Source organism: Macaca thibetana, chromosome 8 (genome assembly GCF_024542745.1).
Source record: "Macaca thibetana thibetana isolate TM-01 chromosome 8, ASM2454274v1, whole genome shotgun sequence".
NCBI classification, from domain to species: domain Eukaryota; kingdom Metazoa; phylum Chordata; class Mammalia; order Primates; family Cercopithecidae; genus Macaca; species Macaca thibetana.
In genome coordinates, this window is record NC_065585.1 from 112,504,058 (window position 1) to 112,516,901 (window position 12,844).

The 12,844-nt window shown below is 40.7% G+C and overlaps 1 protein-coding gene and 1 pseudogene across 1 annotated transcript in view; both read left to right on the top strand.

Annotated features, from left to right (window-relative positions):
* PURG (purine rich element binding protein G) overlaps positions 1-2,272 on the top strand; it is a 40,489-nt gene extending 38,217 nt beyond the window's left edge. The window contains exon 3 of the mRNA XM_050802534.1: positions 1,793-2,272. Within this exon, the coding sequence (XP_050658491.1) occupies positions 1,793-1,828 (36 nt within the window). The 3' untranslated portion in view covers positions 1,829-2,272. The remainder of the gene's footprint in view (positions 1-1,792) is intronic.
* Positions 2,273-4,120: 1,848 nt separating this feature from the next.
* On the top strand, positions 4,121-10,498 carry LOC126960711 (acyl-CoA:lysophosphatidylglycerol acyltransferase 1-like; annotated as a pseudogene).
* Positions 10,499-12,844: the final 2,346 nt, after the last annotated feature.

Here is a 12,844-nt window from a genome sequence, read left to right on the forward strand (position 1 = left end):
TAGTTTGGATTCTTAATTATTTTACAGAAAGCATCTCAGCTCTGTTGGACCCCAAAAGTTGATTTTGTGTTTATTTCATTATATCATTTGTGCCCCCCAATTCATGGTATCTTTATAAATTTAAATGCAGTTTGTCTGGCTTCCAAAATCATGTTTAGGTAGGATCTACAGAAACTAGACCTATCAGAACTGGAAATGAGTAAGTTGAGAAGATCAAAAATGTGCCAATCCAGTCTATTACAGTGCCTTTATCTATTTTGTAATTTATTAATAAGGTTTTAGCACCTGGTTGAGCCAGGAGATAACATTTGCATGAAAGCAAGTATGCCTTCAAAACCTTTATTGCAACTCAAATGACATTGAAAAGGCCATTTCTATATGCTGATATTAAAAGTTCACTCCCCATGTATGAAAATAGTGACAAAAAATTAATTTTGAATTTTCCAGGACAAACTGACATCATATGCCAGAATGTCATAATAGATAAACTCATGGCAATGGTTTTATTGGATTTTTAGCTTCTGCATCTCTATTAAATCACAACAGAAGGCCACGTGAACCTGCCAATATCTTCATGAGGGCAGAGGGCTGTTTCTCCCAAGCCAGAGATAAACTCAATATAAAGGCACTACGTAAATTTGCATTCCAACCTTGGTACTTTGCCTAACTCATGGGTAATGTTAAAATTTGAAAAGAAAAAATGGAAACAAATGTATTAAAGCTCCTTGAGCAACAATCATTGACCTTAAATAGAAGATGATCAAACCTATTGGTCTAATAATCTAGTATGATTACTGAAATGATAGTCCCATACTACTATGGTTCTTTATTATATAAAGAGTTTCAGGCCCAGTAATTTTTGCCTCAACTAGCTGTTAAATTGTGTCTAACTTCTAACATCAGAAAATGAAGTTTAGAGAATAGTGCCAATGTGAACTTAAGCTTACTTCTGTGACTATCTGAAATAAATGCAATATTTTCTAAATCACAGCCTCTCACCAAAGATATTTCTACAATATATTTTTGTAACTACCTTAACTGTATTCCATTTTATGAAAACTGGTAAATAATAAATGTGCTACAAATTAATTCCACATTTTCTTTTGGAAGAAAAATCTGTTTAATCTACATGAAAATATCTCTAATTTTACACCCGCAGTCAACCAGATTTCTGTATTGATTTTCATCGTTTGTCCCATCAAAAAGATTATCCTGAAAAATGCTTCTCAGCTTTCATTGGTAGTAGCGAAATTTTTAAAAAATCTTAGCCTTAAATAACATGAATATACTTTGTAAGTTTAGTTCCTCTATAAAAATAATGTAGTCCCTCTCTAAGTGGAACCATTTTTAAATTACATAATTACATCTATTTTTATAGCTTTATTAGCATTATTTTGGTAAGTTGTCTTTTCTGTTCCTAAAACAGTAATTTTCCCTTAGAGATCTTATGCTCAAGGTGTTTTCCCTAAATCCTTACGGGAAAGCATTTTCAAAAACAGACCTAAATGTTCTCTTTCCAGTAAGGAAACTCTTTTATAATAAATTCTATGTACACTAAAAGCATAACAGTACTTGTATTAGGGAAGTAATTTTTCTCATCAGAAATTGCTTTGAGTTTAAAAATGGCCAATAAAAAAAAAAAAAAAAAAAAAAAGCCAATCTGCAGTCTACATCATTTCAGATTTGTCTTCATGAGATCTTTTTAAAAAACTGTTGAACTAGGTGCATACTGACTTACACCAGGACTAAAGTTATTTTTCTTAACTCCTACTTTATCCTTTATCCTTGGCAGGGATTCAAGGGAGGTGAAAAGACTCTTGGAAAATAACTAAAAAGTAATACAATACACACAAAATAAGGGAGTGGTAGTTCATAGGACTGAATAAATCATGAGATGCAGTGAACTCAGCGCTACACATGTTCTGCCAAATTGTTCTCGTCTTACACTTTTCGTGAAGCAAGTTTCCCATCATAAAAGACTTAACAGAACACTGGCACGTGAAGATCAAAAGGACTGAATGAAAAGGCTGGCCCTCAGTTTTGTGTATTTGGAAGTTCAGGGTTTTTTTGTAGCTAAGAAGACTTTGATGAAGGAAGAAGTAAAAAAGAAAAAGAAAAAAATGAAACTCAGTTTTGTTAGTTCATTCTGAGTGAATTCACAAGAGATTCCTTTTAAACAAGGTCATAAAGAAAACATCTTGAATATCAGATATTCAATGGAGAAACCAATTAACTTACAACAAAAAATAAAGTGGTACACCCAGGGAGTGGATTGGAAAGAAGATGTGCATAAGAAGTGAACTTTGAAGTTTGCTTTTATACTTTTTGAATGTTATTTCATGATAAGCTTGTATTGTTTTATAATTTATAAAAGACTTTTTTTTTAAAGGAAAGAAATCAAATGCTAGACAGACTAGAATACCTATGTCAACTGGTCAGCACATTCTCTTTCCAGTAGGAAAATCTGCTTGTTTTTTTTTTTTTTTTTTTTTAGACAGGGTCTGACTTCGTCACTCAGGCTGCAGTGCAATGGCAGGATCACAGCTCACTGCAGCTTCAACCTCCCAGACTCAAGCAATCCTCCTACCTCAACCTCCCAAATAGCTGGGACCACAGGCACATGACGCTATGCCTGGCTAATTGTTTACTTTTTGTAGAGACAGCATCTCCCTATATTGCCCAGCCTGGTCTTATAAAGTCCTAGGCTTGAGCAATCCTTGCAAAGTGCTGGGATTACAGGTATGAACCACTGCACCCAGCTGGAAAATCTACTTCTAAAACCTGCTGAATGTCAGCACATTGATTGGCAAGTATAAAATCAGATAAAGGAAAATGACTAATATTCATGAATGGCATCATGTTATGATGGGCTTCATGATACAGACCTGCCAAGAAAACAGGAATAACCCCATCAGCGCATCGGCTCAGAGCACAGTCACCCCAAGTCAGAGACGGAAACCACTAACCAATCCTTATGCTTTAAATCTTTTTTTTTTCTAGATTGCATGTGACCCACCATCATTCAGTGTGAAAATTATTGCTTATATGATTAAGCCACATATTATCTTGCATTTAGTATCACCTTAGGATTTTCAATGATAGACTACTGTTTTACAAATATCATTCATCATTAAGCATTATCTTTAATCATATTACATAATCATATCATTACACTATTGTATAATCATTGTTATTATTTTGTTTGTTTGTTTTTGAGAAATAGAGTCTCACTGTACCTCCCAGGCTGGAGTGCAGTGGCATGATCATAGCTCCCTGCAGCCTCAAACTCCTGACCTCAACCAGTCCTCCTGCCTTGGTCTCCCAAAGTGCTAGGATTATAGGCATAAGCCACTGTGCCTGGCCTTTTTTTTAATAATCATTATTATTAGTCATTAAGTATCATTAATCATTCACTCTCATTATAAATATCATTCATCATTAACAAAAGTTTTACATACAATAGCTCTCTGACCATGACCCTTCTTGACAGAGATTTAGGGAACATCCAAATTCAGCAGAGGTGACTGGTGAAAGATCAAGATGTTCCTCCCTTAACCCTCAATGGTAGACCTCGTCAATAAACCATAGCAGCTGGGAGCAGCTCACACCTGTAATCCCAGCATTTTAGGAGGCCGAGGCGGGCAGATTGCTTGAGCCCAGGAGTTCAAGACCAGCCTAGGCAACATGGTGAAACTCCATCTCTAGAAAAAATTTAAAAATTAGCCGGGCTTGGTGGCATGTACCTGTAGTCCCAGCTACTCAGGAGGCTGAGGCTGGAGGATCGCTTGAGCCCAGGAGGTCGAGGCTTCAGTGGGCTGTGATCATGCTACTGCACTCCAGCCTGGGTGACAGAGCAAGACCCTGTCTCAAAAAAAAAAAAAAAAAAGGTAGGCCATAGTATTTATTTCAAATGGCCAGATACAGCTCTAGAGTCTTTCTCAACTCAGCACTCTCCTGGCAGCTGCTCCCAGTTGACTACACTTAGCATGCAAGATTGACATAGTTGCCTTTCTGCCTTAGACACCCATCAGCACGTATACATGCCATCTGTGTTAGTCTGGGTCCTCCAAGAAGCAGATGCCAAGATGGAATTAGATGTGCAAGAGATTTATTAGAGGAAATGCCAGTGAGGGAAAATGGAGAAGGAGCCAGTGGAGGAGACATCAGACTCAGATGCAAGTCCGCCCCCTGTAAAGGAGAAGAGAGGAGGAAAGGGGAAGGAGGTAGGAAGGAAGTTATTTCTTAGACTGCAGTGCAATTATAAGCAAGTTTCAGCCAGGCCTAGGGGAGTCCTTGAGCCAAAGTCACTCTTCAGAAGAGGCCAGCATCTTGCACATTCAACCTGCTTAGTATCCCTGTCACACTCAGTTATTGGCTGGGAGCAAACGTGATGATAGATTTCAGAGCACCACAGCTGGACCTGTGGGCCATTTAGGTGGAGACGTAGAGCCGTTCAGTGCCAATAGGAGTCTGTGGTGGCCATGAAAATGCATCTCTCAGATTTCCTTCTGCAGGGAGCATAACTGACTCACAGGCTCTTTCTCCATTCTGTGATGCTAGTTTTTGGATGGTGTGGTTTTCATGTTCTACCTACACCATCCACCTCCTCTGCTGGGAAGTGGTCCCTTAGTTGGATGCCTCTGTCTCTGCTGCCATGGCCACTCTGTTGATATGCCCATCCTGCCAATTCCAAGGTGGACAATGGCAGTCTGAGTCAGGTCAACTGTCTGAGTCACTTTGTCAACTTGGTTGTTCAATACCTCTCCCATGATGGATGGCTTCTGGTGGACATTAACATGTGGTACAAAACTCTTCACAGTCTGGGCCAGGTGTGGTGGCTTACATCTGTAATCCTAGCACTTTGGGAGGCCGAGGTGGGCGGATCACTTGAGGCCGGGTGTTGGAGACCAGCCTGGGCAACATAGTAAAACCCCATCTCTACTAAAAATACCACAACAAAAAATTATCCAGGCGTGGTGGTGCATGTCTGTAATCCCAGCTACTCGGGAGGCTGAAGCAGGAGAATCACTTGAATCTGGGAGGTGGAGTTTGCAGTGAATCAAGATTGCACCACTGCACAGCAGTCTGGGTTACAGAGTAAGACTCTATCTCAAAAAAAAAAAAAAGTTTTCATAGTGTGTGCCTGCTCCCATATGTGCACCCACAAGCCTCTACCCCAGGCCTCTTAGACCCAATCTTCCAGTCCTTTTCCTTCCAGGCTCCTGGCCAGATAGCCAGGCCATTGATCACTGCCCAGGAACTATAAATATGCTTACCCAGGCCACTTCCTCCTTGCCAAGTAGATGACCAGGTGCACTGCTTGCACCTCTGCTCATTGGGAAGATTCTCCCTCTCCACTGTCTTTCAAAGCCACCTCACCAGTTTTCAGTTTGCATCTACATACAGACCCACCTCATCTATCAACTAAGTTCAGGCTTTTCCCTTCTCCTTCAGTTGTCCTATGGGAACTTCCACATGGCCATACATGTGAGATGGGAGAGGGCACTGATGTATCTATTGAAGCTGAAAGGAATAAGGCAGTTTGGACTGCCTATGCGATCATAGCTCACAGCAGCCTCAACCTCCTGGGCTTGAGGAATCCTCCCACCTCAGCCTCCCAAGTAGCTGGGACTACAGGCACACACCACCATGCCTAGCTAATTTTTTTTTTAAATAGAGACAGGGTCTCTCTGTATCACCCAGGCTGGTCAAACTCCTACCTCGACTTCCCAACGTGCGGGGATTACAGGCATGCAATAGCGACTTCTCAAAAGGTGTGTAATTCTCTGCAGTGGTTTGCATGATCTTCCTCCAGAATCCCAGGGGCTGTAAGGTGATTCTCTCCCTGGGGCTTGATACAAACTCTGTCTTTTCCCACTGCTTCTTTTCCCTACAGTGACATTCCAAAGGCTTGGATCTGCCCAGTCATGCAGACTAAGAATTAGGGCCAGTTCACCTGCCGCAGTGCCCTTTCCTGCTCTGAGACCTGCTCAAAGCTGGCAGTATATGCAGCAGAGCAGTGTTCTTATCTGTGGAATGTGTCATCTCCTGAACCCAAAGAGGTTTGCCGGATGCTCAGCTTCCTGTATGGAGTAGGGATATAAGTGGTGCCTGCTTCTTTTTTTTTTTTTTTTTTTTTCACTTTTGAGAAGAGGTCCTGGCATGCCCTAATAAACCTCCTAAAAAATGTCACTGAAGTGGCAGGAGCCTGAATGTTCCTAGGGTACATTCTCAAGCCCCCACTTCCCTCAGCCTCTTTATCCCTTCCTCTGATCCTATGGACCAATGAGCAGTGTTGCTTGCACTGCAGCCTGGACCTGTTGCAGAAGTCCTTCCTGCTAAAGGCAACTCGGAATTTTCCACTTCACTGTGCATTGGTCATCACTCTTCCCAGACTTCTAAGAACCACCCTCGCAGTGAGTTTGTCCTATTCCCTGGGGTCCTGGCCAACGTGTTAGATCTCAGTTTCTGAGAAACTTCCATTCCAAGTCCTTTGATCAAGCACTCTCAAAGTACAGGCCAAGGTGCCCTCCTCTGGTTCCCACTGGCTCATTCTTGCGACTCATCTGGTGTATAGTCTCCTTTTTACTTAATCGTCCCCAGCATGTACCCACTCGCGTTATGCTGGGACTGAACCTTAGTTTTCAGGCAGGAGAGATGAGGACACCTACTGAGGGAACATGTGTTGCCTTGTGAAGGAGAGGCCTCTGCAGCATCTTCTTACACAATAGAAGCACTAGCTCTTACCAGAAAGGATGGGGCACTTTTGCAAGCCCAAAGGATTGGGAAAGAAAGCGGCAGTTTGCCTAGACAATATATTCAAGGGCCTCTGCCTACATACCCTCATCCCAGTTTTCAGGGTCCCAAGTTTTCCCAGGGTCCCAGGTGTTCCCCAAACTCCCCCAGCCCCCACCACTGGCAACCTATTCTTCACTGATTATTCAAACATCTAGGGATCTCTGCAATTCTAACTATCTGATTTTCACCCGTTCAATCACATCTGCTCTCCCACACTGCAGGAGGTAAGGGCCTTCTTGTAAAATGCCAAAAAGCCTCTTGCCTCCCACACTTAGCCATTTACTCCTTGCTTAACTGCTCTCATTATCCCTTAGCTAGCAGCAATACAACTTAGCAGTAAACAGCCAACAATTCTGCTGTCTTTGAGGACATTTTTCTCTCCATAAGTTTCAAATGCTTCAATCATCACACCTGCAACATCTTTCCTCCCCACCAGGACATCTTCCCAGGTCACCATCGATGAAACTTTCACCTTTGACTCGCCACCTTATGCTACCGACTATCCATACCCCACCTATCAACCAAGTTAATATCCTCTTTGCCCACTGGAGTGTTAGTAGGTCAATTCCAAATCACAATCTTACCACCTGTTTTCTTGGATCATTCTTGGTACTACTTTTGCTAGCACAGGACATCTGAGAAGCCAAAGCCAAGATAGGATTAGACACATAAGAGGTGTACTGGTTCAAATGTTGGTGAGGGAAAATGGGGGGCTGGAGGAGGCTGGTGAGACGTCAGACTCCATTATGATCCCACCCCTATGAAGGAGAGAACAAACAGCTTAGCTTGCAGCATTGCAATAAGGAAGATTCAGCAAGGCTAACAGGGAATGCTCAAGCCAAAGGTGCTTTTTAGAGGAGTCCTCTGTCTTCAGAAATGGGCCTGCCTTAGTATCCTGCCATGAGCAGTCAACGGGAACAGTGCAGGGGAAGCAGAGCCCTGGCCTGAACACAGTAATGGAGGTCAGTACACAACAGTTTGTGCCTTTAGTTACTTACCCTCCGTGAAGCAGGAGGTCGGAGAGGCACATTCCCAGGGCTGCCATGCCGTTGCATGGAGGCATTTGAGATCACAAAGCGAATCTCAGCCATTAATGAAATGGTCATGCTTATTTTGCTCAGTTTGAGAGGGAGATAATTTGTATTCCTATACTCAAAATTGGGGGAAAAGAATCACCCTAATTAGAATCTGAACTGTCCACAAGTAATAAACATAAAAGTAATATTAAAGTATTAGTGAATACTCTTAAGCTCAATCGTTAGTTTTCTATTGCAAAAAAAATAAAATACTTTAAAACTTTAGAGACTGTTTTGGGAGGCTGAGGTGGGAGGATCCCTTGAGCCCAGCTGTTCAAGACCAACCTGGGCAACATAGCAAAACCCTGTCTCTACAAAAAATTAAATAAATATACTAGCTGGGAGTGATGGCACATGCCTGTGGTCCCCGCTACTCAGGAGGCTGAGGTTAGAGGATTGCTTGAGCCTCCAGAGGTCAAGGCTGCTGTGAGCTGTGAATGCACCACTGCACTCCAACCTGGGCAACAGAGCAAGACTCTGTTTCAAAAAGAACCAAAAAAAAAAAAAACTATTTTAACATACAAATATCTCATATATATATCTTATCTATTGAATGAAAACCATTTCTTTCAATAAACAAAAAGCTACGTTTGTACAAATAGTAAGTATAAAATGATTTTCACTTAAAAGGTGATTTTAAAATGATTTTGATATGACATATTTAATAGCAAAACTCTACTATTCATTGTCTGCAGTTCAATGAATAGTCCTCCAAATTAATTATATACATGTATTGACATGTGTATATAATTTTAAAAATCTTTTTGTATGTCTAAGCATATATATGTATGTATATCAATTAATTTGGAATATATATATACATTTTGAGACAGAGTCTTGCTCTGTCACCTGGACTGGAGTGCAATGGTGCAACTTTGGCTCACTGCAACCTCCACCCCACAGGTTCAAGTGATTCTCCTGCCTCAGCTTCCCGAGTAGCTGGGATTACAGGCATGTGTCACCACTCCCAGCTAATTTTTTTTTTTTTTTTTAGTGGAGATGGGGTTTTGCCATGTTGGCCAGGCTTGTCTCAAACTTATGGCCTCAAGTGATCTGCCCACCTTGGCCTCCCAAAGTGCTGGGATTACAGGCATGAGCCACCACACGGGGCCTTAATTTTTAAATAAAATTACGTTTACTATACCCAATTATACTATATCCAAATTTCTTTTCTTAACATTGCAACTTTTGCTCTTCACAGCTTTTCAAAAATAATACTTTAAAAAATTGATTAGCCAGGTGTGGTGGCGGGTGCCTGTAATCCTGGCTACTCAGGAGGCTGAGGCAGGAGAATTGCTTGAACTGGGGGAGCAGAGGTTGCAGTGAGCCGAGATCACACCATTGCACTCCAGCCTGGGCAAAAATAGTGAAACTCCATCTCAGATAATACATATATATATACAAAAATTAGCTGGGCATGGTGGTGGGCACCTGTAATCCCAGCTGCTTGGGAGACTGAGACAGGAGAATTGCTTGAACCTGGGAGGTGGAAGTTGCAGTGAGCCGAGATCACACCACCACTACACTCCAGCCTGGGTGACAGAGCTAGACTCTGTCTCCAAAAAAAAGAAAAAGAAAAAGAAAAAAAAAAAGATAGAATGTGGAGAAGATGTTAAAGCAATTTCAAAAGATGAAGCAGTGATGTTGGTGAATCATCAGGCTACAGCAGATGTGTGCACACTGATGATGCGCCTCCAGGACAAAGGACTGGTTGCTGCTCAGATGATGTGGTTGATGGATCATATTTTTAAGTACATCAACTTTGGAATTGTTTCTCCAGTTCACGGAGACTTTTTTATAAGACAGGGAAGATCTTATTGTGACCAACAGCTGCTGCTTCTCAAGGAGCACTTAGAAAGTAATTACAGGAGCAGAGATTGAAAATGGATTATTTTGTTTCCAGAAAGGGGCTTCCTCAGGAAGAGGCGAGAAACAAGTCGGGCATTTGCAGAGAAAGATAACTTGCCATTTCATACACATGTTACTCTGCCAAGGTTTGGGGCAACAAAAATTATTTTGAATGCACTTGTAGCACAAGAGGGAAATGGAAGTCCAGCAGGAGGACGTGCTAAAGAATTAGCAAATCAAAAGGCCTCCAGTGGATAATGGATACAACGATAGCTTATCCTAAAGCTGAACCTATCAGTATTCAAACCTGGATCCTTGGGTACCGGAAACCAACAGTCACACACAAACATTACAGGATCTTTCCAGTTAAAGATGTACCCCTGGAGACTGATGACCTTACCAATGGGATCTATCAACAGTTTATTGAAAAAGAGGACCTCTTATCACATTTTTATGAAACAGGAGCTTTTCCACCTTCCAAGGGCCATAAGGAAGCTGTTTCCAGGGAAATGACCCTCAGAAACATGTGGATATTCCTTACACAGTCTTTAGCATTTTTGTCAGGCTGTATGTGGTACAACATCATTCAGTATTTTGACCATTGCCTGTTTTAGGAATTGACTTGGACTTGTGAAGGTCACCACGGAAGTTCAGACTTTCTTTCATAAGCATGCATTATTTACATGTGCAAATCAGAATATATTTAAAACAGCAAGAGAAATTCTGTAGATGGATTAATATTTATTCCCCTTTGGAATATTTTAAAACTCTACTGAAATGAGGATTTGTAATAAAAACAAATTGATATGTACTTCTTATAAAATTCACTATTCGAAAGGGTGTATTTGGTTGTTTTATTATATTTACTGTGTTATGTAACCATCACCACATCACCTAGAATATTTTCATCCTTGCAAAAACAAATGCCGTATCTGTTAGCAATCAGTCCCAATTCTTCCTCTCACTCAGCCTCTGTTAGCCATTAATCTACTGTCTCTACGGGTTCCCCATTCTGGACATTACATATCAACAGAATCATACAATATGTGGCTTTCTATGTCTGGCTTCCTTCAGGTTAACCCAAGCTGTAGGATACACCAGTACTTCATTCCTTTTTATTCCTTTTTATGAATAATATTCCATCATATGGATAGAGCACTTTTTGTTTATCCATTTATCAGATGGACATTTGGGTTGTTTCCACTTTTTGGCTATTATGAATAATGCTGCTATGAGCATTCATGTACAAGTTTTTACATGAACACGTATTTTCAATTCTCTTGGCTATATATGATACTGGGAAGTGGAATTTCTGGGTCATATGGTAACTCTACGTTTAGTTTTTGGAATAACTGTCAAACTGTTGTCTGCAGTGGCTGTACCATTGTATATCTCCAGCAGCAATTTATTTATTTATTTATTTATTTATTTATTTATTTTGAGACAGGGTCTGGCTCTTTCACATTGGCTGAGGTGCAGTGGCATGATCACAGATCACTGCAACCTTGACCTCTGGGGCTCAAACAATCCTCCCACTTCAGCCTCCTGAGTAGCTGGAACTACAGGCATGTGCCACCATGCCCAGCTAATATATATTTTTTTCTCTTGTAGAAACAGGGTTTCACCATATTGCCCAGCCTGGTCTTGAACTCCTGGGCTCAAGCAATCCATCCACCTTGACCTCCTAAAGTGCTGGGATTATAGGCATAAACCACAACGCCCAGTCTATTTCTTACATTTCAAATATCTTGAGTATCTTTCTGTGTGTAGACATGAATAAAATTCTTTTTAGTACTTTATAATTCCATTGTGTGAAGGCATCAAAATTTATGTAACTAATCCCCTAATAGTGGGCATTGCATTGTTCACAGATTTTTACAGTGTCAACCAAGGCTCTATTAAACACATTTTACACATACCTTAAATGAAGTATCTTGGTCATAAAAGATGCACATTTTAATTATTTTATTTTAGCATAAATGACATACAAACCACTGTGCATATTTCAAATGTACTACTGGATAAGTGTTGAGCATGTATACAACCATGAAACCTTCACTACAATCAAAAGAATAAGCATATCCTCAGGATCTAGGAGAATCTGAAAAATAATAATAATAATAAATATATTCATTACCCAAAAAAGTTTCCTTCCCTGGCCAGGCACGGTGGCTCACGCCTGTAATCCCAGCACTTTGGGAAGCCAAGGCAGGCAGATCATGAGGTCAAGAGATGGAGACCATCTTGGCCAACCAACATGGTGAAACCCTGTCCCAGCTACTCGGGAGGCTGAGGCAGCAGAATCGCTTGAACCCAGGAAGCAGAGATTGCAGTAAGTTGAGATCACGCCACTGCACTCCAGCCTGGGCAACAGAGTGAGACTCTGTTTCAAAAAAAAAAAAAAAGTTTCCTTCCCTCTTTGACACCCATTATGATCCTATCACCAGGCAACCACTGACCTACTTTTCATCAACATAGATAAGTTTGCATTTTCTAGAGTTTTAAATTGACTCATACAATATGTACTCTTTTTTATCTGGCTTCTTTTACTCAGCATATTTATTTTGAGGTTCAGACATATTGTTGTGTGTATCAATAGTTCATTTCTTTATATTATCCCAGGATATGGATATGCTGAATGTATATGGATGCTGAATGTGTTCATTTATTCATTTATTGATGAACATTTGGTTTAATTCGGTCTTTGGCTATTAAAAGTAAAGCTCCTATAAAAAGTTGTATTCAAGTACTGTTAACGTACATTTGCTTTCACTTCTCTTTGGTAAACACCTAGGAATAGAATGACTGGATCACATGGTAAGTATATGTTAACTTTTTACAAAACTGTCGAACTATTTTCCAAAGTGCTTGTTCCGCTTTACATTCCCAGCAGCAGTCCTTCAATATCCCCACCAATACTTGGTATGGTCGGCTTTTTAAATGTTCACCATTCAAATAGGATGTTGGGGCATCTGTTGTGGTTTTAATTGACGTTTCCCTAATGACTAGGGATGTTGTGAATCTTTTCACATGCTTATTTACTATCCATATATCTTCTTTGGCCGAGTGTCAAATCTTTGCCCATTTTTGGTTTGCCCATTTTTTGATCGCCTTGTTTGCAT